The sequence below is a fragment of the Diaporthe citri genome, assembly GCF_014595645.1.
Source record: "Diaporthe citri strain NFHF-8-4 chromosome Unknown scaffold_23, whole genome shotgun sequence".
NCBI lineage: Eukaryota > Fungi > Ascomycota > Sordariomycetes > Diaporthales > Diaporthaceae > Diaporthe > Diaporthe citri.
In genome coordinates, this window is record NW_025064868.1 from 18,490 (window position 1) to 40,727 (window position 22,238).

Here is a 22,238-nt window from a genome sequence, read left to right on the forward strand (position 1 = left end):
AAGTTAGTAGATTTTAATAATCTTTCCTTAAAAATTAATAAAAATCTTATTATATAGATTTTAATAATATTAATGCCGTTATTCTTAAGCTTTTCTTAATAGGTAAGGATAAGTAAGAGAATTATATTATAAGTAATTAAAAATAATTAGCTAAATTTTAATAATTTTTCCATAAAAATTATATGCTTTTCCTTTTAATAATCATTATAAGCCTTTAGGGTTTAGCTATTTTTATTAATAGTAAAATTATAGTTATAGCTATTAAAAAAGTAAGGGAAATATTTATATTAATTTTCTTAAGAAAATATTAGGAAATTAAATAAAAACCGTTAAAAATTATAAAAATTAAAAACTTACTTAATTCTTAAATTTAACTAAATAAATAATAGTAAATGGCATAATAAATAGCAAGTTTTTAATTTTAGGAATTATTAATTTTTAATTAAAAAGCTTTGGATATTAATTATTAAGGGTTAGAAATTATAATTTTAGGTTTAAGGTACTTATTTAATATATATATTATTAATAGGAGGAAGGAAAGGAGCGGAAAGCGGTGATTTTAATGGGTATTTATAATTATAGGAAGGGCCTTATAAACAAGTCTTTACTACCTATGGATAATTTTTTATTGCCTTTAAATATAATAAATAGAATTTAAAAAGGAGGTAAAAAGGAGGTAATGTAATAAGTATAACTTATTAAGGTAAGGGTTTTGGGTTTTAGCCTAAAACCTAAGGTTTTTAGTATTTTATTATTGGAATTTAGGCAATTTAGCTTTTATACCTTTTCTTTCTTTTTTTTTTATCTAACTAGGCTTAGCTATAATAGTGCTTAGCGTTTGCAATACATAAACCCGTTATAATATTAACATTTACTTTTAAGTAAATATTTCTTTAATAAAATTAAGTAAAATTTTATTTTTTAAAATATAAGTTAAGAAATTAATATATTATATAATATTAAAAAATATTATATTAAAAGTTATAAATTTATATTTTCTTATATTTTTTTATATAAGGAAAAGATAAATTTATTAATATTTCTTTATTAAAATTTTTAATATAAAAAAAAACTTTATTATTTTATAATAATAAATTTATTATATATAATAAAACTTAATTATATTTATTTTATTAAAAGATTAAGTATAAAATTAAGAAATATAAGTTATTAAAAACTTCTTATATTATATATATAAATCTTAATATTTTTAATAATTTAACTTTAAAAATTATTTTAAAATTATTAAAGTAAATTTATATTTTTAAATATATCTTTATATAAAAGTATATTTAAAATCCTTTATTTTGGATTTAGGGTTAGGGTTTTGGGATTTAATTTGGATTTATTATAAAAGGTTGAAAAGTGGGTATCTTATAGTGCCAGTGCACCAGAAAACGGCTGGCCGGAATCAGGGGGGGGGGGGGCCGGAATCTGGGCCGGGGACGTTATGCAAAAGTCCGCAGTCGCGCCGACTAAAAGGCAACAACCACCTCCACCACCCAAGAAGAGCACGTTGGTCGCGCGTTTAGCAAGCAGGCAGTTTCCCAGTGCCGTGCTGCCTACAAATTCTCCATTGAACCATGGAGCGTCGCGATCATGCAACATTCCGGATTCGTAGGTACAATTCCTCTAATGTGGCACAGGATCTGAAAAAAAAACATGCGGCTAATTTCCTGCTAACGGTCAGCTCAACCCCCATGAAAAGCGGTGGGAATTATTTGAAGATGCCAGGGGCGGAGGAAGACTCAGAAATTTCTCCAACTGGTGGGCAATTACATGAGTCCATCTCATCAAGAAAAAGCATACAGCGGATTAATGAGGCGATGCCCGAGTCCACCATATTGACAGGAGTGGGCATCGTCACCACAGACGAGAGGGGGATTGAAAATACAATCGACGAGGCATTCTGGGACAAATCGCCTACGGTCTCAACTGCTAAATTTGCTTTACTGGTCTCTTGGTACGACGGTACTATGCAGGTGACTGTGCAAAGCCGATTCTTGGTATCGGTCATCATGGGAATCCTTCCTCGCACAAATCCAATGGGTATAAGGAAGCGACATGATTCACTATCATTCGGCGAACCTTTCAGTCTATTATACTGGTTCTACGACAATATCCTCCCGGATGCAAGTGACTCAGGAAGCCTCAAAGGGGATGATTCTCGAGATCTGGACATTTTGCGGCGCTGGTACGAAAAGAATCTTTTAGCGCAGCATGTTGATATCCGAAACACCATCAACTCTGGCTATGTGACCTTTGACCTCCTATGGGCGCTCTACCAGCCCAACGACACTGTTTATACTCGGGATGAGTTCCAGCAGCCGCAGCTTCATATTGTTTCGTTTACAGAATATGCTGAGCTCAGCAATAGATATCATAGGTCCTCCTACGGTCGTCCTCAAATGGCCTTTCAGCTCACACTGTTGCATCAGGATTGGGATTCATCAGTCCAAGCATTCAAAACCGTGGAAGTGAAGGTTATAATCTACCTTTACGCTGGTTCTCGTCGTATTTCAGACCTCGACGTTTATCCGTTGCGATACGTATCAGAAGACAGGCAAGATCTCCTCGCCAGCTTGGAAGCACGCGGTCGACGATGGAAATCCCTTGTTACTCAGCCCTCATATATGGTTCATAAGGGTCCAGCCAGAAAGTTGGACGGAGCCAATGGCGGAACACGCAAACATGTTAGTCCACACTTACTCACACATGACCCAGAACGTTGACTCAGTATCAAATTAGCTTGACGAACGGCTCATTATCGACCACTCTGGATATGCACTTTACCGAGAGCAGCGTGACAGCCGCTTTCTTAGCTCGAGGATATCCCAAGACGCGCTTTCAGTAGATACCGAAGGCTCTGATGATTTCCAGGACGAACAGGACCCTTCAGACGACTCTTCGGCCCTTCCAGCGCAGTTTTGTCCGAGTACGGTGAGAGCGTGTTCGCCTCTCACAATGAGGTGGTTCACTGTCACCATAGAAAATCTAACAGAGATTGTGTGGGCAAAAGACTCCGCGAAGGCTCTTGTGATGGCAGATTCTAAGACCAAGGACACACTTGCGAAGTTGATCCAAGCACACATGAGTGCAGATGCGAACAACGCACCGAGCGATATCATTGAGGGCAAGGGTCAGGTAAAATACTCCCAAGCCATTCCATACCTAACAAAAAGCTGACCATCTCAGGGTCTGGTCATTGTGCTACATGGTCCGCCGGGCGTTGGCAAGACGCTGACAGCTGGTACGTTCTTTCGAGCGCCTATTGTGAAAGATAGGGACTTACATCAGGCTTTTTCAGAGAGCATGGCTGAGGTGTCGGAGAAGCCGCTGCTGACGGTGGATGTTGGCCAGCTTGCCTTTGAGCGAGAAGTCGACAGGCGCCTGAGAACAATCTTTGAGCAAGCTGTCCGATGGGGTGCCGTATTGCTTCTAGACGAAGCTGACGGCGTGCTTGAAAAGAGATCATGGGAGAACCATGCACGGAATGCAATCGTATCCGGTAAGCATTCCTCCACACTTGAACAATGTGGCTATGGACACGCCTTTGATTGAGAATTTTATCTTTCCCATCTCGTCTTACGTGTCAGAGCTGAATGAATATTGAATCTAACGACATCCTCTTGTCAATAGTGTTTCTGCGGATGCTGGAATATTATCGTGGGATCGTTTTTCTGACTACTAATCGTCTGGGAACGATGGATACCGCGTTCCAGTCAAGAGTTTCGCTCGGGATAAAGTATGGGCCTTTGCTAACAGAACAGCGTGAACAGATCTGGCGGAATCTAAGTCAGGGTCTGCACATTCGGCCCACCCCCTGATTCAGCCCACTTCACACCCGCGTGCGCGTTAAGTCCACCCCATTACATATTACGCGTTTTCTTTATAACGGAATTTTCTCTTTTCTTTAAACTTTTAATACATTATTATTCATTAATTATAAAGCTATATATAAAAGAAAATATAAATATAGCACTTAAGGTAATTTAAATTAGCACTAATATTTAAAAGGCCTTTTTATATTAAGGCATTTTAAGAATTATATTTTATAATTATTATTATAATACTTAAAGCTATTTAAATACCTTAAAATCTTAAATAAGATTATTATAAACTTAAGAAATATGCTTATTTAATTAAGTAATTAATTAAGTAATATTAAGGCTATTAATAATATATTTTAAAATAAGGTTTTTTATAACTTAAGTAGCTACTCTTTAAAAATATTAATTACTTTTTAATAAATATTAGCTAAAGGCTTTTTTTATTAAAAATCTTAAGATTTAAAGTATATAAAGCTATTAAATAACTTTAAGCTAAATAAATAAAGTAAAAATAAATATAATTAAGGAATAATTTAACTTTCTTTAGCTATTAATAATTATAAATATTTATTTAAAAAATTATTATAATATTAATAAAAAGAGTATAGCTAAGGGCAAAAAGAAGAATAGCATTATTTTAAAACTTAAAGAAAGAAAAGTTATTACTTAAGAAAGTTATAAGTTATGCATATAAATTTCTTTCTTTAAGTATATCTTTATAATAAGTAAATCATACCCTTTCCTTATTATTTTTAAGGGGAAGTTAATTTAATAATAATAATTTAAAACTTTTAAAAGTTATAAAAATTAAGAGTTTATAGCAATATTAAATAATTAAATAAATAATATTATAATACTTAAATAGCTATAAAAGATCTTTATCTTTTAAATAAAGCTAAATGCCCTTAAAGAATAGTATTTATTAATAATAAATAAATATAAAAGCTATTATACTTTAAAGTTTATATAAAAATGCTTTTTATATAAGATTTATTACCTTTATTTATTGCTATATATCTTATATATATTATAACCTTTTAATTTAAGGGTATTTTTTAACCTTAAGGCAATATATAAAAAAGAAGTAAGTTTTTTAAACCTTTATATTAATAATATTTATATTAAAAAGCAATTATTCCTTTATTACTATTAAAAGGCAAGATTTATAATACTTAAAGAAAAGTATATACTTTTTAAGTAATAAGGAATTAATTTATAGTTAATTAATATAGCTAAACTATTAATAAGTATAATTATACTAAAAATAAGCTACTTAAATAATAAGGGATAGGTTTTACTAAACCCTCTTAAGGATAACTTAAAGAGGAGCTTTAATGCAATAAAGAGAAAAAATAGAAATAAAAGGGAATTAAAAAAAGGAAAAAAATAAATATTTTAAAAATTCTAAAAAATAAAAAAAGCTTAATTAAAGCATTAAATATATAAAAAAAGAAAAAAGTTAATTTCTTAAAAGAATATTTAAAATAAGTATAAAAGCTAGCTTTTTATAATTAATTAAAATTTAATATAATATTATTTCTTATATAATTCCTTATACTTATTAATATACCTTTTTTTAAGCATTTTATAATAAATATTGCAAAGATTATTAAAATAAAACTTTATTATCTTTAATTAAGCCTTTAAGTTTTAAAATTTACCTTATTATAATTTTAATTATTATTATTATCTTTAATTCCTTGCTTATTTATTTTATTATAACTTTTATTTTTTTATAAAAGCTTTAAATATTTTTAAGATTTACTTAATAATATATTTATTAATTATATTTTTTTAGCTATTAAAGTTTATTTTAATAGCTAGCATTAATATAGCTATTAAAGATTTAAATATTTTTATAAAATAAAAAGCAAATTTATTCTTTTTTTTAATTATTATATTAAGTATAATATATTAACTTTATTAACTTTTAATTTTACTTTTTATAAAGCTTTTACTTTTACTTTTACTTTTTATAATACTTTTACTTTTAATATTTATGCTTTATATTTAATTACTTAATTAGCTTATTTATAAGCCTTTTAAATTATTTTTAAGTAAACTTTATTATTATTTTAATTATTTTAAATTAATTAATATACTTTAAATTTTATTTATATTTATTATTAAGATAAATAAATAAAAAAGATCTTTATATATATTAAGATAAGCATTTCTTATTAGCTTTAAAATATCTTATAATATAATACTTAAGCTAAAGGCTTATTTAATTAAAATTATGCTTAACTAGTTTTAAGCTATTTAAAAATTTATACTTTATTATATATTAAATATTTAAAATTAAATTATTAAATTAATTTATATTAAAGATATTATTTCCCTTATGCCCTTTTTATAATTAATAATAATTTTAATATATTACAATTTAAATAATTATTGCTAAATAATATCTCTTTATAATAAAAGCTTATTTCTTGCTTTAATTATTCTTATATTATTAATCTTAATAAGGGGAATTAATATAAATATTTAAATAGCTTTATTAATTTTATTAAGCTTTAATTAAATAGTAAATATTTAAATAATAATATTAGCAATAGCTTTAAGTATTTTATAATATATAATTTTAATTAAAAAAGCCTTAATTTAATCTTATACTTTTTAATTATTCTTTCTTTAATTTTCCTTAAAATAATTTTTAATAAACTTAATAGCATGCTATTTATAAAATATTTTATTAATTTATTTTAATCTTAATATAAACTCCTTGCTAAAATCTTATATTTTATTTTTTAAAGTAATTATTAAATATTTATAAATAAGCATTTTAATATCCTTATTTATCTTACTCTTCTTATCTCTTAATATAAAATTATTTTATAATAAACAATAATTCTTTATTTTATTAAAAATTATTATTATTTAATAATTAAGTATATAAATAAATATAATAATAAATTTATAATTCTTTATTAATTTATATTATTAATATTTCTTAAGTAAAATATAATTATAATATAAAGGTTTTTTAAATAAAAATATAATATCTTAAAAGTTAAAAAGTTATTAAATTATAAAGGCTATAATATACTAAGTTTTTAATTCTTTATATTTATAAAGCATTCTTTTTATATTAAAGAAATTAAAGGTAAGAAAGGCTTAATATTATTTTATTAAATTTATTAATTTAATTAATTTTTTTAGCTTAAAATAAAAATTAATACTTAAGAAATATTTTTATATTATTTTTATAAGCTTATTATTAAATATTATTTATTTTATATTAAAAAATAATAATTAATTAAAAGTTTAAAATTATTAAATATTATTTAAATAAACTTTATTTATAATAATTCTTATTTTAAAGGGATTTTTAAAAAAGTTAATATTTACTTTTTAAATAAAGTTTTATTAATTTTAAATATTTATAATATTTAAAAATTATAATGCTTTGCTAAGTAAGTTTTTAAAGTTATTAAAGTAAGAAAGTTTTATAATTATTAATATTAAATTATTCTTTCTTAAATTAATAAGCTTAATTATTAAAATTAAGATATTAAGATTTTAAAGTATTTTATAATATAAAGATAATTAAAATTATTTCTTTACCTTATTTTTTTAATTAAAAAATATCTTAACTTTTAATTATAAAGAAAAAAAATAAAGGAAATAAGTAATAAAGTAAAGAGTAAATAATAAAAATTAAATAATGAAAAGGGGAAATATAATAATAAAAAAAGCTTTGCATTTTTAAGGATTATTATATAAGTAATTAAGATAAAAAGGGTTAAAAATAAAGAAAAAATATAATTAATATTTAATTATAGCTTAAAGTAGCTTTTATAAATAATTATTATTTATTTTTAAATAAAAATTAAATAAGGAAAAAAATTAATATATTAAAAATATATTATTATTAAAATAGCTAAGTAGCAGCTAACCTTTAATCTTTAATTAATAATAATATAAAGGTAAAAAAAAGAAAAAAAAGAAAGAAAAAGGAAAAGAGCTTAGCTATAAATAAATAAATATAGCAGCATATATAAGTTAAAGTAATAAATACTAATAATTTATTACTCTTAAGTTAAATAATATATAATTAAAAAAAAAAGAATAATAAAAAGGCTTATAAATTATTATTAAAAGCTATTAATTTATTATTTTATTAATAATTAAAATAAAAGGGTATATAATTTTTTATTTTTCTTAAATAATAGCTAATTATAAAGTACTTTCTTTTTAATTTATAAATTTATTAAGCATAAATTAAAATAAATTACCTAATTAAAATTCCTTTATAATAAAAAAATAAATAACTTCTTTATAAGCAGGGAATTAAAAATAAATAACTCCTTTTTAATAATAAACCAACCTTAATTAAAAATAAAATAATAAATCATTCCTTTTAATAATAAAATAGCTTATTATTAATATTACTTACCTCCTCTTATTATAATAACTTTATATATATAAATTTCCTTTTCTTTCTTAAGTTTCTTCTTCTTTCTTTCTTTTTTTAATATCCTTTTAATTTTAATTAACCTTTAAGTTAAGTTAAAATTAAAGTAAAATATTATAATCCTCTTATCCTTTAATATCTTTTTATAATAATATCTTTATTATTAAACCCTTCTTAATTAAAATTAAAAAGTTTAATATAAAAAGATTTTCCTTTCCCTTTTTAAGTTATTTATTATAACTTATAAGCTAAATAAATTTTAATTAAAAGTATTTATATTTTCTTTAAGCTAAAAGACATTTTTAATAAAGATTAATTTATTAAAACTATTCTTTATAATGCTTTTATAAAAGGTATTTATATATATAAAATTATTAATATTAAATAAAATTAATACTTTATTTAATAACTTATTAATTCTACCTTTAAAAAAATAATTAAGAAACTATTTAATAAATTTCTTAATAAGCTATAAAAAAATAATTTTTAAATAATATTAAGAATTTAATTAAAAGCTATATAAATATTATTATTATTAAGAAAAGTAATAAAGCCTTTTATAAAAAGTATATAATAATAATATATAATTACTTTAATTATTATTATTAAATAGCTTTATTTATAGCTTTTTATAGCTATTAAAATGCTTCTTTTTATAAATATTGCTTAAAGTATATAAATTATAACTTTTTTTTAATTATAAATAAAAACATTCTTATTATAATTTCCTTTTTTAATTATTACTCCTTATATAGTTTTTATAATAATGCTTATATTAATTATATTTATTATATTAAGAAATTTAATTATATTTTTAATAAATATAATAATATAAAGAAGGTATAAAAGGCTATAATAATTAAGTAAGTAAAGTTTAAAAGTATGCTTAGCTTTATAATTATTATTAATAAAATGGCATAGCTTAAAAGAATAATTAGCTTTAATATTATTTAAAATAAGAAAGTTAATATTATTTAAGGCTAATAATTATAATCTTATAATATAAAATTCTTATTATATTAATTATAAAAATAAGCTTTTAGCAAGGTATAAATAATAATTAAAATAAAAGGAAAAAGAGAAAAGTAAATTAAGTTATTAAAAGAAAAAGAAAGTTTTTAATTTTAATAAGAAAATAATAAATAAATATATAATAAATTTTATAATGCATTTTTTAAAAATATAATATTTTATATTTAAACTTAAAGCTAAATTTAATTAAGTAAATAAATGCATATAAAAAGAAATTCTATATTATAATAAATATATATATATATATATATAAGAAAAGATAACCCCCCCCTTTAAATAAATACTTAAGCTAAAATTTAAAAGTATTATTAAGCTAATTATATTAAGAATATTAAAAGTTATTTAATTAAAGCAAAAGAATATTAATAAATTATAAAGGCTTATTTCCTAAATTTCTTTATTTTATATATAAGCATATTATAAGTTTAGCATTTTAAATATTAAAGTTTAAAAAATTTAATAAATTTAAACTTATAAATAATTAATATACTTAAATAATAAATAAAGATATATTTAATTAATTTTAATAATAATTAAAGTTAAGGTTATTTAAGATAAAGTTAAATAAGCTAAATTTTATTAAAATATTTAAAAAGGGGTTATTATTTATAATAATTATAAAATTAATTTCTTAAAGTAAATAAAGTTTAAGTTTTTATATTTTAAAATAATTAATAAATCTTTTTAATTATTTTAATAAAAATATACTTAAAAGGTAAATATTATTAAATATTTAAAATTTATAAATATTATTATAATAAATATTATAAATAATAAAAAAACTAAATTAATAATAAGTTAATTTTTAAAATAAAAAATAATTAACTTTCCTTTACTTATTAATAAGTAAAACTAAGTTATTTTTTTAAGGGAATAAGTTAAGGGAAATTATAATATATATCTTATTATATAGCTTTCTTTTTATAATTTAAAATTAATTTAATTATTATATTTATATTTTATAAAAGATTAAGAAGTAAATAAAGCTAAGAATTAAAAGTATTTTAAGGAAATATATTTAAAGTTTAAATTTAAATATATTATATAGAAATAATGATTTTAATTAAAATAATTAATTTAAAGTTATAAAAAAAATAAAAAAAATTCTTTTTATAAAATCTTTTAAGTAAAGTTTAATTAATAAAAAAAGCATAAAGTAAAATTTATATTTAACTTTTAATTTCTTTATTAAGCATCTTTTTAATAATAATTATAATAATAAAATACTTATATTTAATAATATTATTAATATAAGAATTATATATTAAAATTATAATTTTCTTAACTTTAATTATTAAAAGATATTAAGCAAATTAATTTATATTTTCTTATTTTTTATTTATTATTATCTTTATTAAAAGCTTTTATTTAAAAGGAATTTTTAAATAAAGAACTTCTTAATATTTTTTAAATTAGCTATTTTAAAAGGCATAATTTTAATTTATTTTATTAAATTATATTATTTTTTAATTAGCTTATTATATCCTTAATTAAAAGGTAAATATTAAATATTAATATAAATTTTAATAAATAATTAATTTAGTATAATTAAAATAATTTTATTATTATAAATTTAAATATTTTATTTATTATAATAAAAATAGCTAATAATAGCTTTTTTAATATTAATATATATTCTTTTTTAATAATATATAGCTTAAATTTAAAAATAAATAGTATTTCTTTTATAATACTTAAAAAGAATATAATAATTCTTAATAATTTCTTACCTTTAATTAAGGTTATTAATAACTTATTATTATAGTAAATCCTTTTTAAGTTATTTTTAAAGAGTTTCTTTATAAATAAAGAAATAATAAGCCTTTTTATAAAAGAATAATTATTATTATAATATTAAGTTTTTAAAATAAATCTTATAATAAAGGTATTAAGTAATCTTAAATAATTCTTTTAATTAAAAATAACTATTAAATAATAATAATTCTTAATTAAATAATTAAGGTTAAAATAATTAATTAAGAAAAGTATTATATTAATTCTTAATATTTTTTTTAAATTTATAATTTATTTTATTTAATAACCTTAATAGCTTTTTAAAAAATATATTTATAATAATATTTTTAAAACTTTTAATATAATAAATAATAAAATTATATATTTTAATTATAATTAATTATCTTATAATATAAACGCTTAATATATTTAAAGTAAATCTTTTTAATTATTAAATTAAAATATTAAAATTTATTTTTAAAGTAAAGTAAATATTATAAATATAAAAGTATAAATACTTAATTATATATAAAATAGCTTTATATTTTTATTTTATTATATTATATAGCTTTTTAACCCTTTTTTAAATATTACTTTTATATTAAATTAAGTATTATAATTTATTTTTAATTTATATAAGGTATATACTTTATTCTTTAAAATTTATATTTATTATAAAAATAATTTTATTATTAAAATAATTAATATTAATTAAATATAGCTTTAAAGTAATTATAACTTTAAAAGTATTTATAGCTTTTTAATAATTTAAAGTTTATTAATAAAGTATCTTTTTTTTAAAAGATTAAATAATAGCTTAATAATAATCTTATAAAAAAGCATTTATACTTTATAAAAGTTTAATAAGCTTAAAAAGAATTTAAGCTTAATTATATTTTTATAAATATTTTATTTATTAATTTTAATAATCTTTTTATTTAATAAAAATTAATTAAGTATTTTATAAGTATAATTAATAATATTAGCTTATTACTTATATTATTTTAATTTAATAATATTAATTACTTTTTTAATTAATTTAAAATTATAAAGAATATTATTAAGGTTTTTAATATATTTAATTATATATTTTTAAACCTTTAATAAAATAAATATTTCTTTATTTTTATAATTTATTTTTAAATTTTTAATTATAATATTATTAAAAAAGAATTTATATATTATAAGAATTAAATTATAAAAGATTTAAATTATATATTATATAAATTAAGTAATAAAATTTATAGCTTTTATAAATAAGCTATATTATTAAAATAATTTAATTAAAGTAAAAAAGATTATAATATTTTAATTTTTCTTATTTAGCTTAATTTAATTATATCTTAAAAAAAAATTAAGAAAAAATAATATTTTATATATTATAAATTTTTTAATAAATTTATTTATTAATAATAAGATAAAGGTATTTTTAATTATAATTTTATTAACTTTTAAGATATTATTAATAAATTAATAATTAAAATCTTTTTTTTTATAAGAAATTATAAATTTTTATAAGTAATATAGGATTTCTTAATAATTTTATTAATTTATTAATTTTTAAGCATTTTAATAACTTTTTTTTTAAGGCTTTTAAGAATTAAATTATTTTTACTTAATATATTTTATAAGGAATTATTTAAATAAATTATAATAGCATTATATTAATATTAATTTAAGTAATATAAAATTAATCTTATATTAAAGATTTCTTTTAATTAAAAAGTAAATAAATAAATATTTCTTTTTCTTACTTTAAAAAGGAATTATAATTTTTTTATAAAAAAGTATTTAATTAATTAAGCATTAATTTTAATTCTTTATTAATTAAAAAAAACTTAAGCTAAATTTAAATATTATATTTACTTTTATAATTCTTATTTATAGCTAATTTTATTCCTTTTTTATAAATAAGTTTTTAATTAATTATACTTTTAAAAATAATATTATTAAAAGAATAATTATTTATAAGATAAATTTTAATGCTTATTTATTTATAAAAAGTTTTAATTAAAAATTAAAAAGTTTTATTAATTAATTTAATAGCTATTAAAGTAAAAAGAATTTTATTAATTTATTTTTTAATATATATAGCTTTTTTTTATTAATAAGCATTATAAATATAAATTAATATTTATTAACCTTTCCTTTTAACTTAATAAATTTTTTAAACTTTAATTTAAAAGTTTTTTATAAATATAAAAATTAAACTTTTTATATTTTTATTTAAGAAAATGCTTAAAATTTTTTTATTTTCTTTTATTTTAATATTAAAATAAATTAGCATTATTAATATATTAATTAATATTAAGCTTTAATTAAAGCTTAAAGAAAGTAAAGAAATGCTTTTAAAAGTTAATAAATATTTTTAAAAAACTTAAGCTTTCTTAAGAAAAACTACTTTAAAGAATTTTTAATTCTTTTATCTTAAATTATATATTATTTTAATATTATTAAAAATAAAATAAATATAAAAGTATTTTTTTAATTATTTAAATATTAAATTTATATTTAAGAAAAAGAGTATTTTTAAAAAAATATAATATAAAATATTAAAAGCCTTATTATTAATAATAAAGAATATAACTTTAATTTTATTTAAATTAATATAAATTTACTTTTTTATAATTTTAATTAAAAATAAAGAATTTTTATTATATATTATTAAGTTTATATTATTAAGTAAAGTATATAAAAGTTTATTATATTTATAATATAATAAAGGTAAGAAATTTATCTTAGCTTTAATATTTAAAAAAGTTAATTATAAAAAGTAATTATTTACTTTTATATAAATTATTAAGTAAGCTAAATTAAAATATTCTTAATTAATTATATTTATAATAAATATAATAATAAAGTTAATTTAATATTAAATAATTTATAATAAATTAATTAAAGTATTAATTTTAATATTATTTCTTAAAAAAGTAATTATATTAACTTTAAAAAATAAGTTTTTAATATAATTCTTAAAATATATTAATTTAAAAAGTACCTTTAATAAAATATATACCTTAAATTATATTATTAATAAGTACTTAATTAAAATTAAATTAATATTATTAAGCATTAAAATATTTATAATATTTATTTTAATAATTATAATTAAAATTATTTAAATTACTTTTTCCTTAAGTAATAAGGATTATTAAATATACTTTTTTAATTTTAAGTTTATTATATTTATTAAGCTTACTCTTATTATAAAAAACTTAGCGTTTTTTTTTTAAATTTAATTTTAATTAATAAATAAGTTTTTCCTTTCCTTTACTTTCTTTTTATTTTTTAGCTATAACTTATTATTAATAATTTAAAATTAATTATTTTCTGCCTTTTTAAAGTTTTTAAATTAAATATAATTAGCCTTTATAATTCTTATAACTTTATCTTAATTTTTAATATCTTTAGTTATATGCTTTTTTTTAATTATAATAATATTTATTTAAAAAAGCTTATTATTATTTATAATTATAAGCTCTTTTTTAATATAAATTAAATAATTTATAAAATTTATAAATATTAAAATTAAGCTAACTTTTTTTTAATTATTAAGCTTTTAAATTACTTTTAAAGCTTTTAATAAAGTTTTTCCTTTAAATAAAGGATTTACTTTAATAAGCTTATAATATTTAATTATATAAAATAAATTAAAATTTTCTTTTTTTAAATAAAAACTTTAATTAGCTATAAATATTTTTTTTAAATTATAGCTATTTTAATTATAATATAATTAAATATAAATAAAGTTTAAATACTTTAAAAGGTTAGCTTAAGCATTTTTAAATAAATTAAGAAATATTAATAATTTCTTTAGCTTAAAAGTTATTAATAAGCTATTTAAGGAAAGTTGCTTAAGCTTATTATATTAATATATATTATAATCTTAAAAAATATAATTATAATAAACTTTAAGTAATTTATTCTTTTTTAAAAAAAGCATTAAAATTATAACTTATACCTTATTATTATTAAAATTACTTTAATTAAGTTTTATTAAAAGCTATTAAATAAAATTTATAACTTTTAGCTTAATTATTTTAAAATTACTTTATTATTTATTATAAAAAAAAGCTTTAATATTTTATTAAAATAATTTAAATTTATTTTTAAACTTAATTAAGTTAAATTTTAACTTTATAAATTTTTTAATAAGTTTATTTATATTTTATAAATTTTAATTATATCTTTTAATAATATTAATATAATTAAATTTAAATAAAAATTATTAAGCTTATAAGTTTTTATTTTAAAGGTAATTTAAAGAATTAAAATTATTTTAGCTTTTTTAAAGAAAATTTAGCCTTTTTAAATTAAGTAAATTTTAATTAAAATTATTTTATATAAATAAATACTTATTTTATTTAAAATACTTAAGTTTTTAATTAATAATTTTTAATAAAGTATATTTAAAATTTAATTAAAAAATATTTCTTATTAATTTATAAATAATCCCTTTCCTTATTAATTATTTTTTTAAATATAATAAAAGCGCTTTATAAAAAAGCTAAGTTATAATAAAAGAAATATTATTTATATTATTAAGTTCTTAATTATATTTTATAATTTTCTCTTTTTATACTTTTAAGTTATTATAAAGGTTATTATAAATAATATCTTTAATAATTATAATTAAGTTTATATAATAAATTTAATTATTAAATTTATAAAAAGTAAAAAGCTTTTTTTTTTTATTTTTTAAAATAAATTATTTAATAATAATGCTTTTAATTATTTTTATTAAATTTAAAGTAATATAGCGTTATTTAAGTAATTTTAAAATTTAATTATTTAAATAAGAAAATTAATAAATAATAATTTTAAGATTATTTAAAACCTTAATAATATTAATCTTATTAAATTTTAAGATATTTAAATTATAAATTATAAATAAAGCTATTTATAATAAAATCATTATATTAATAAAAAGTAAAACTTTTAAAATATTAATTTAAATTCTTAATTTATTATTAATAATAAATTATAAAGTTTAATTAAAGTAAGGTTAATGCTTTAATTAATAATAAGTAAAATTAAATTTCCTTTTTTTCTTAATAAATTTCTTAAGATTCTTTTTTTAACTTTAAATAAAAAAAGATAAATAATTTTTAAGGTTTAAAAATACTTTTAAAATAAAAGTAAGTTTAAAAAGACTTTAAGCTTAAAAGTATAATATATATATTATAATAGTTTTTATTAAAATAATAATAAAATAAAGAAACTTAAAAATAATAATATCTTTAATTAAAATAATTACTTTTAAGGAATTTATTTTTAATATTATTATAAAATATTTAAATTAAAGTTTAAAAAATAAAGGTATTAATAAATATAATAAATAAAATAAATTTAATAAAAAAATATTTTATTAAAAAATAAAAATTATAAAGCTATAATAAAGAAAGCCTTTTAAATTTATATTTAATGCCTTGCTTATTAATATTATATTAAACTCTTAATAAATTAAATTTAAATTTAATTAAAGCTTAAGCAAAGTTATACTTTAAATTTAAGTTTTTTATATAATTTAATTAATATAAAAATATATAATATAATGCTATTTATTAAATTTATAAGTAAATAAAATAAGCATTTTAATTCTATATTATAGCTTTTTTTACTTTAAGCTTAAGGTTATAATAATAATAATAAATATTAATTAAAAATTTAAAGCATTTTTAATTAATATTAAGTAATATTTATAAAGTTTAAATTTATTATTTTAATTTTAAATTTATATTATCGCTATATTTTAAATATAATTTTTAATAAAAAACTTAAAATAAGTTTAAAGCTTAATAATATATTAATATATAATTAAGGTAATATTTTATTTAAATATTAAAAGTATAAAAGATATCTTAAAATTAAAAAATAGTTTTAAGATACTTATAATATTATTATAAATTTAATTATATTTAATTCTTCTTTATAATAAATTAAAAATAAATATAAGCTTTAATTAAAGCTTTAAGTTAATATATAAAATAATTTAGCAATATTTAATATAAAAATAAAAAAAATAAAATTAATAAATAATTAACTTATAGCTAACTTTTTATTTTTCTTATTATTAATTAAAAATATATAAGATTAAAATTATACCTAAGTTAAGTTATTAATAAAAATAAGCTATTTAAATAATAAAAAATAAGTTTTATTAAACCCTTTTAAGAATAACTTAAGGAGAAGCTTTAATATAATAAAGAAAGAAAATAGGAATAAAAGGGAATTAAAGAAAGGAAAAAGATAAATATTTTAAAAATTCTTAAAAATAAGAAAAGCTTAATTAAAGCATTAAATATATAAGAAAAGAAAAGAATTAATTTCTTAAAAGAATGTTTAGAATGAATGTAAAAGCTAGCTTTTTATAACCAGCCGGAATTTAACGCAATACCATTTCTCACGTAATTCCCTATACCTGCCAACAATACTTAAAAACTTTAATAAAATAATATTTATATTTATTTTTAATAATATTATAAGAATTAAAAGATTTAAATTAATTACTTTAATACTTATTAAGCTATAAAAGAGGGTTTTTTTAACTCTTAAAGCATTTTAAGAGATGCAGGTTGCTTTTGCTAATTATAACCTATAAAAATACTTAATTATAACTTAATAATTACTCTTTAGGAAGGTTTAAAAAGGATATAATAAGAAAGATTGGTAATTAATAATGCTTTTGCAAAAGAATTAAGTCTTTAAAGATAAATTAGCAGCTATAGTACCTTAAAAGAAAAGGAAGGTTAAAACAAGCTTAAACTTTATATTTATTAAAATTAAGTATATATATAGGGCGTAAATTAACGTTAACGTAATTAAGGATGATTTAGCAAAAATAAATGCTTTTAAAAATATTATAAATATAAAGGAATATATCGTTATAGGTAGTAATAATAATTTAGAGTAACTTTAATTAAAGGGGTAATGTGGCGAGGAGGATCGTTTTAGTGGGCCGAATTAGGGGGTGGGCCGAATGTGCAGACCCTGACTTACTTGAAAGGCTAGGGCCTTCCGAGATTAAAACAAGGCAGGATATCATGAGCCACTTAGAAGAGATGAAGGAATGGAAATTGAATGGACGCCAAATTCGAAACATCTTGAGGATGGCTCAATTGATCGCATTCACCGAAGAAGGAAGGCGCGGAACTATGCGCTTCAGGCACATTGAGAAAATGATGAACCAGACGTTGAATTTTGAGGAATATTTCGAAGAGGGCCACAAGGAGGCACGATCGCAGCTGAGGAGTGTGGATAGAACGTTCCGCGAAAATAGGGCCGGACAAGTTCAGTTGAGCCATGGTGGCAGGCCTACAAGCAGCTACGGTTCCATTCTTGGCTAGGGCAAGAGGAGCGATCGGCTCAATGGGTATCATCAAGACGGAGGAGTGAGTTAAAGGCGACAGATTTGATTGGAGAAGGATAGAGCTCGATGTCTCCGGAGCTAAACACACGGTGATGCTATTTTGGCGACGAGTACCTCGCAGTGGTGCGACTCCAGGCCTCATTCCCACTCATTTGAAGCTCTAAACCCTTGATGTGTGTTGTCAAGGCCTCCGCATTGTTCTGTTCCATCATCTCCTGCTCCATGACCTCGTGCATCGACTCCCATTCACGCAAAAGGGTGTAGAGCACACGTTTGGCAGCCGCCGGAGGGACATTAGCAGCTTTGGCTAGTGTCTGGACAGCCGAGCAAAGCACACCACCCTCGGGGTGAAGTGTCTCTGCGGCGAGTACCTCCTTCTCGTAACTCCAGATATCGTTCATGACGGAAATGTGCTTGGCACAGTTCTGGTAGAGAGGTCGCAGGAGGTCTAGTTCTTCTACCGTAGCACGAAGGCCCATCGAAAAGCGCATCAGAGCGCTAAGGAAGCTTTGCAAAGTCAACATCGGCCATCGCATAGTATCGAGAAACTTGTGGACTTACGCTCCGCCGACGTCCGCCTCTCGGTATTCCAGATACGCTCTGACGTCCATGTCTTTCAAGCGTTCCACATCGGTCTGAGCCCTCATGAAGCTGAAGCATGGCTCGAGTATATCGTCAGCCAGGGGCCGGTCGTGAGCCCTCATAGCCTCCCAAAGGTCGTAGAGGATGTACTCGGCAGGCACATTTCGGTCAGGAGCGACATCCCCACGACAAATGGGCATTAGTCTCTCATTGTAGGCCCTACCTTCGTCAAGAGACATGTGCTCCAGTAAGTCTTCCAATCAGAATCACCCAGTCAGCAACAGGGTACCATGGGGCTGAGTAATGGTATCAGGGCAATGTGGCACAAACACTCACCGTCGATGAGGAAAAGAACGGTCAACAGCCGGCAGGCGAAGTGAATGCGATCGTCCAACGCCCTTGGGACATAGAAGCAAGTGACACGCGGGAAGCCCGAGTCCACGAATTTCTGGCGCGCCTTCTCGTCGCGGAACGGCCAGTGCTGCAGGAAATACCCGTTCACTTCAGCTGTGACCTCCCGCTCACGAGAGTGGCACTCGGCTGTCCAGCGTGGGTCTGGATATCCAGGAACGCCACTGATGGCCTGTGGCAGTATCTTCGTCGTTTCAGATGGCGCCATTTGCAACGAAGCTAGCTCCTGGACCAGGAAGGAGAACAGATGCAAGAGAGGCGAGTGGAAGGGTCAAGGATAGACTCGACTTGCGGCTTTCTTCTCGCTGACGCGAGGATCTGGGCACTCATATGAGGCGATTGCTCACCGACTCATCAATGCAGACTTCCCGATCGGGTATCTCCCGGGAAATGTCATGGTGTATGTACGCAGTGCGGTCCAGCACACCTGTCCAGCTCACCGAATACTGCTGACCACAAAACAATTGGACGCGAAACGAGCACGGTTTTCCACCAATACCACAGTGGGATTCGCTGCTTGAATCCGTGAGATTTTGGGACCTGGAATGATTATGGACCACTCGCACTATATTCTCATTGTCCTGATAGGGTCTGATCGTGTTGTTGTGTCAGTAATACCGAGCAAGAAAAAGTCCCCTCAGGTGCTGATTTCATGCATAGATCCGGAGGTTTCTGTTCGGTCTTTGTGCTTGGCACGAGAGGCTGCGAAAAAATCCTACCAACATGCTAGGATGGGACTACGAGAGGTACGAGGGGACTTCGGTGGTATTCTCATGAGCAATGTTATTTGACAGCCTGACCAAGTGATCGAGAACGGTGTCACCGACCTACAAAGTCGCTTCGAGCAGGATGATGGAGACGAGGATTGTTGGGCTGGCCCGCGGGATCACGCTTACTTGGATGGGCGGTAGGACAGCAAGTTTGGGTCTGGGAAGATAGTCCATTGTCTGTTGGGTTGAAAGGGACAAAGAATAGAACGGTTAAGCGTCTGATTATCAAAAATCGAGCGGTGTCTTTCTGGACCAAAGCTAAGATACGAGAATGCATGCTTGAAGGTAGAGTTCGTGGGCGCGGACTAGTCCCACTACACCTGGCTGAGCACTGCCTAGGTGAAGAGAGGAGGGGCGGACATATCCGGGGTTGCGCTGCTTTAACTTGCGTGCCACGCATGGGTACTTAGGTACTTAGGACTTTACTCTGTGAGACTGATTGCTCGAAGCCAGAGGCCTGTCAAATCAGCGTAGCTGATAAGCGAAGACTGCAGGAGCGCCAAAGGCTATGCAGGCTACAGAGCAGCAGCACAACTAATACTGAATAGATGCTCAGCGCAGACGCAGCTACCATGTGAAAAGCGTGCCAGCATCTGAGTGGGTTATTTGAGCTTTAGGGTATGATCAGCTAAAAAGGACACAGTATAGTATGGTAATTACATGAAAGAACTGAGATTAGCGGAGACTATCCATGGAAATTGTCAACGAGCCTGCATTCCATCTAAGGATAGAGCTGTACAAAATGGCTCCCAACACCGCCATAATAGCGGAGATGACAGCAACATTGTGCGCTGCAGCGAGGCCGTGTCTCTTAGCTAGCTCCGACTCGCGGCCAGCCCATCCTGCTGCGGTATTGGCGTGAGGAAATGGCTCATCAGGCACGGGTTTTCCCAAGAACTTGCATAATGGCGCCCACCCGTCCTCGACTGACCATTCCAAGAGCCGTTCTTTAGGTACGAGTCCACGGACCATGTTACAGTGCTCTGAAGAGACAAAGAGGTCAACTGGCATCCAGCGTATGTTCAAAGAGGAGGCGGACTGATCAGTGGAATCGAACCGAATATAGAGAGAATATTCTTTTGTCGGCATCACTTACCACGGTACACCCACTTCCCATTCCTCGCGACTCCCGTCTCCAGGTTGCCATCTAGTGCGCGGAACAGACCTGGCCACATGAACCGGACGTAGACGTGCCAGGACCAGAAAAGCTCGCGGCCCAGACACGACAATACGAGGAGGAGGAGGTTGCTGTTGTTGCGGACTAGTGTCGCCATCGCGCTCTCGTGCCTGCGACTGCTTCAGTACCAGCACGTGGAATCTTGTTGAGGCTTTGATCTTCAGGTCCTTCAAGAAAATTGTTTTCCGATATGTAGAGGCATGAAAACAAATTTGTCTGAAAATACTGACCACGCATCCAGGTCCCTTCGATAGTTCAGGACTACCTTGGCCTCGGGGTATGCTGCAATCAACTCAGCGGCGAACACAGAGGCTGCCGCGTCCGTGACAGCGACCGAGTGTCCTATCAGGGGGTCAAAATCGGCCGCCGTAAAATCGTTGTTGCCGTCAAGTGGCCCGAACCATCTGCAGAGACACCAGGAAGTCAGCACATCTCCCGTCTCTCTACAGCAAGGACCTGATCAACCGCACGCGGATGCTCCTCAGGGCTATCCGTGAATTTGAACTCACTTCTTGCGGCAGAGCTTGACCCACTGCTGGGCGTAGTTGGGCTGCTCGTAGATGATGTCCCACCCGTGGTATGTGTGATCGTAGCCCAGCGTCAGGAGCGCGTGCTGCAGCGACTCGGTCCCGGAGCGAGGCATGCCCACACAGAGCACCTCCATGGGCTTGTGGCGCTTTCGGGGCGGCGGCTCGGGCATGGAGTAGACATAATTCTCGAGGAATCGGACAGACCAGTTGTTCACGGTCGGCATGGTTGGGTGGTGTGGTTGGTTTCTTTGTTGCGAGTGTCAGGTGGGCAGATGGTGTTTCTCTTGCGTCTCGGTGAATGACGATGAATGACCGTTTGACTGCAAGTCTTGGCCGCCGGGATCGTGATCAATTGGAATCAGAGACAATCTGTTTTCACGTTG

General features: G+C 23.8%; 3 protein-coding genes across 3 annotated transcripts; 1 reads left to right on the plus strand and 2 right to left on the minus strand.

Annotated features, from left to right (window-relative positions):
* Positions 1–1,727: 1,727 nt before the first annotated feature.
* On the plus strand, positions 1,728–3,561 carry INS49_007557 (uncharacterized protein; the record flags this gene model as incomplete). The annotated part of the gene is made up of 4 exons (XM_043168320.1): positions 1,728–2,693; positions 2,749–3,144; positions 3,196–3,250; positions 3,308–3,561. The coding sequence occupies 4 exons, from the start codon at positions 1,728–1,730 to the stop codon at positions 3,559–3,561; spliced, it is 1,671 nt and encodes a 556-aa protein (XP_043016779.1).
* Positions 3,562–18,480: 14,919 nt separating this feature from the next.
* Positions 18,481–19,586, minus strand: INS49_007558 (uncharacterized protein; the record flags this gene model as incomplete). Its single annotated transcript, XM_043168321.1, has 3 exons — positions 18,481–18,892; positions 18,947–19,220; positions 19,304–19,586. The coding sequence occupies 3 exons, from the start codon at positions 19,584–19,586 to the stop codon at positions 18,481–18,483; spliced, it is 969 nt and encodes a 322-aa protein (XP_043016780.1).
* Positions 19,587–21,121: 1,535 nt separating this feature from the next.
* INS49_007559 (uncharacterized protein) lies at positions 21,122–22,079 on the minus strand (the record flags this gene model as incomplete). Its single annotated transcript, XM_043168322.1, has 4 exons — positions 21,122–21,129; positions 21,245–21,435; positions 21,556–21,729; positions 21,835–22,079. The coding sequence occupies 4 exons, from the start codon at positions 22,077–22,079 to the stop codon at positions 21,122–21,124; spliced, it is 618 nt and encodes a 205-aa protein (XP_043016781.1).
* Positions 22,080–22,238: the final 159 nt, after the last annotated feature.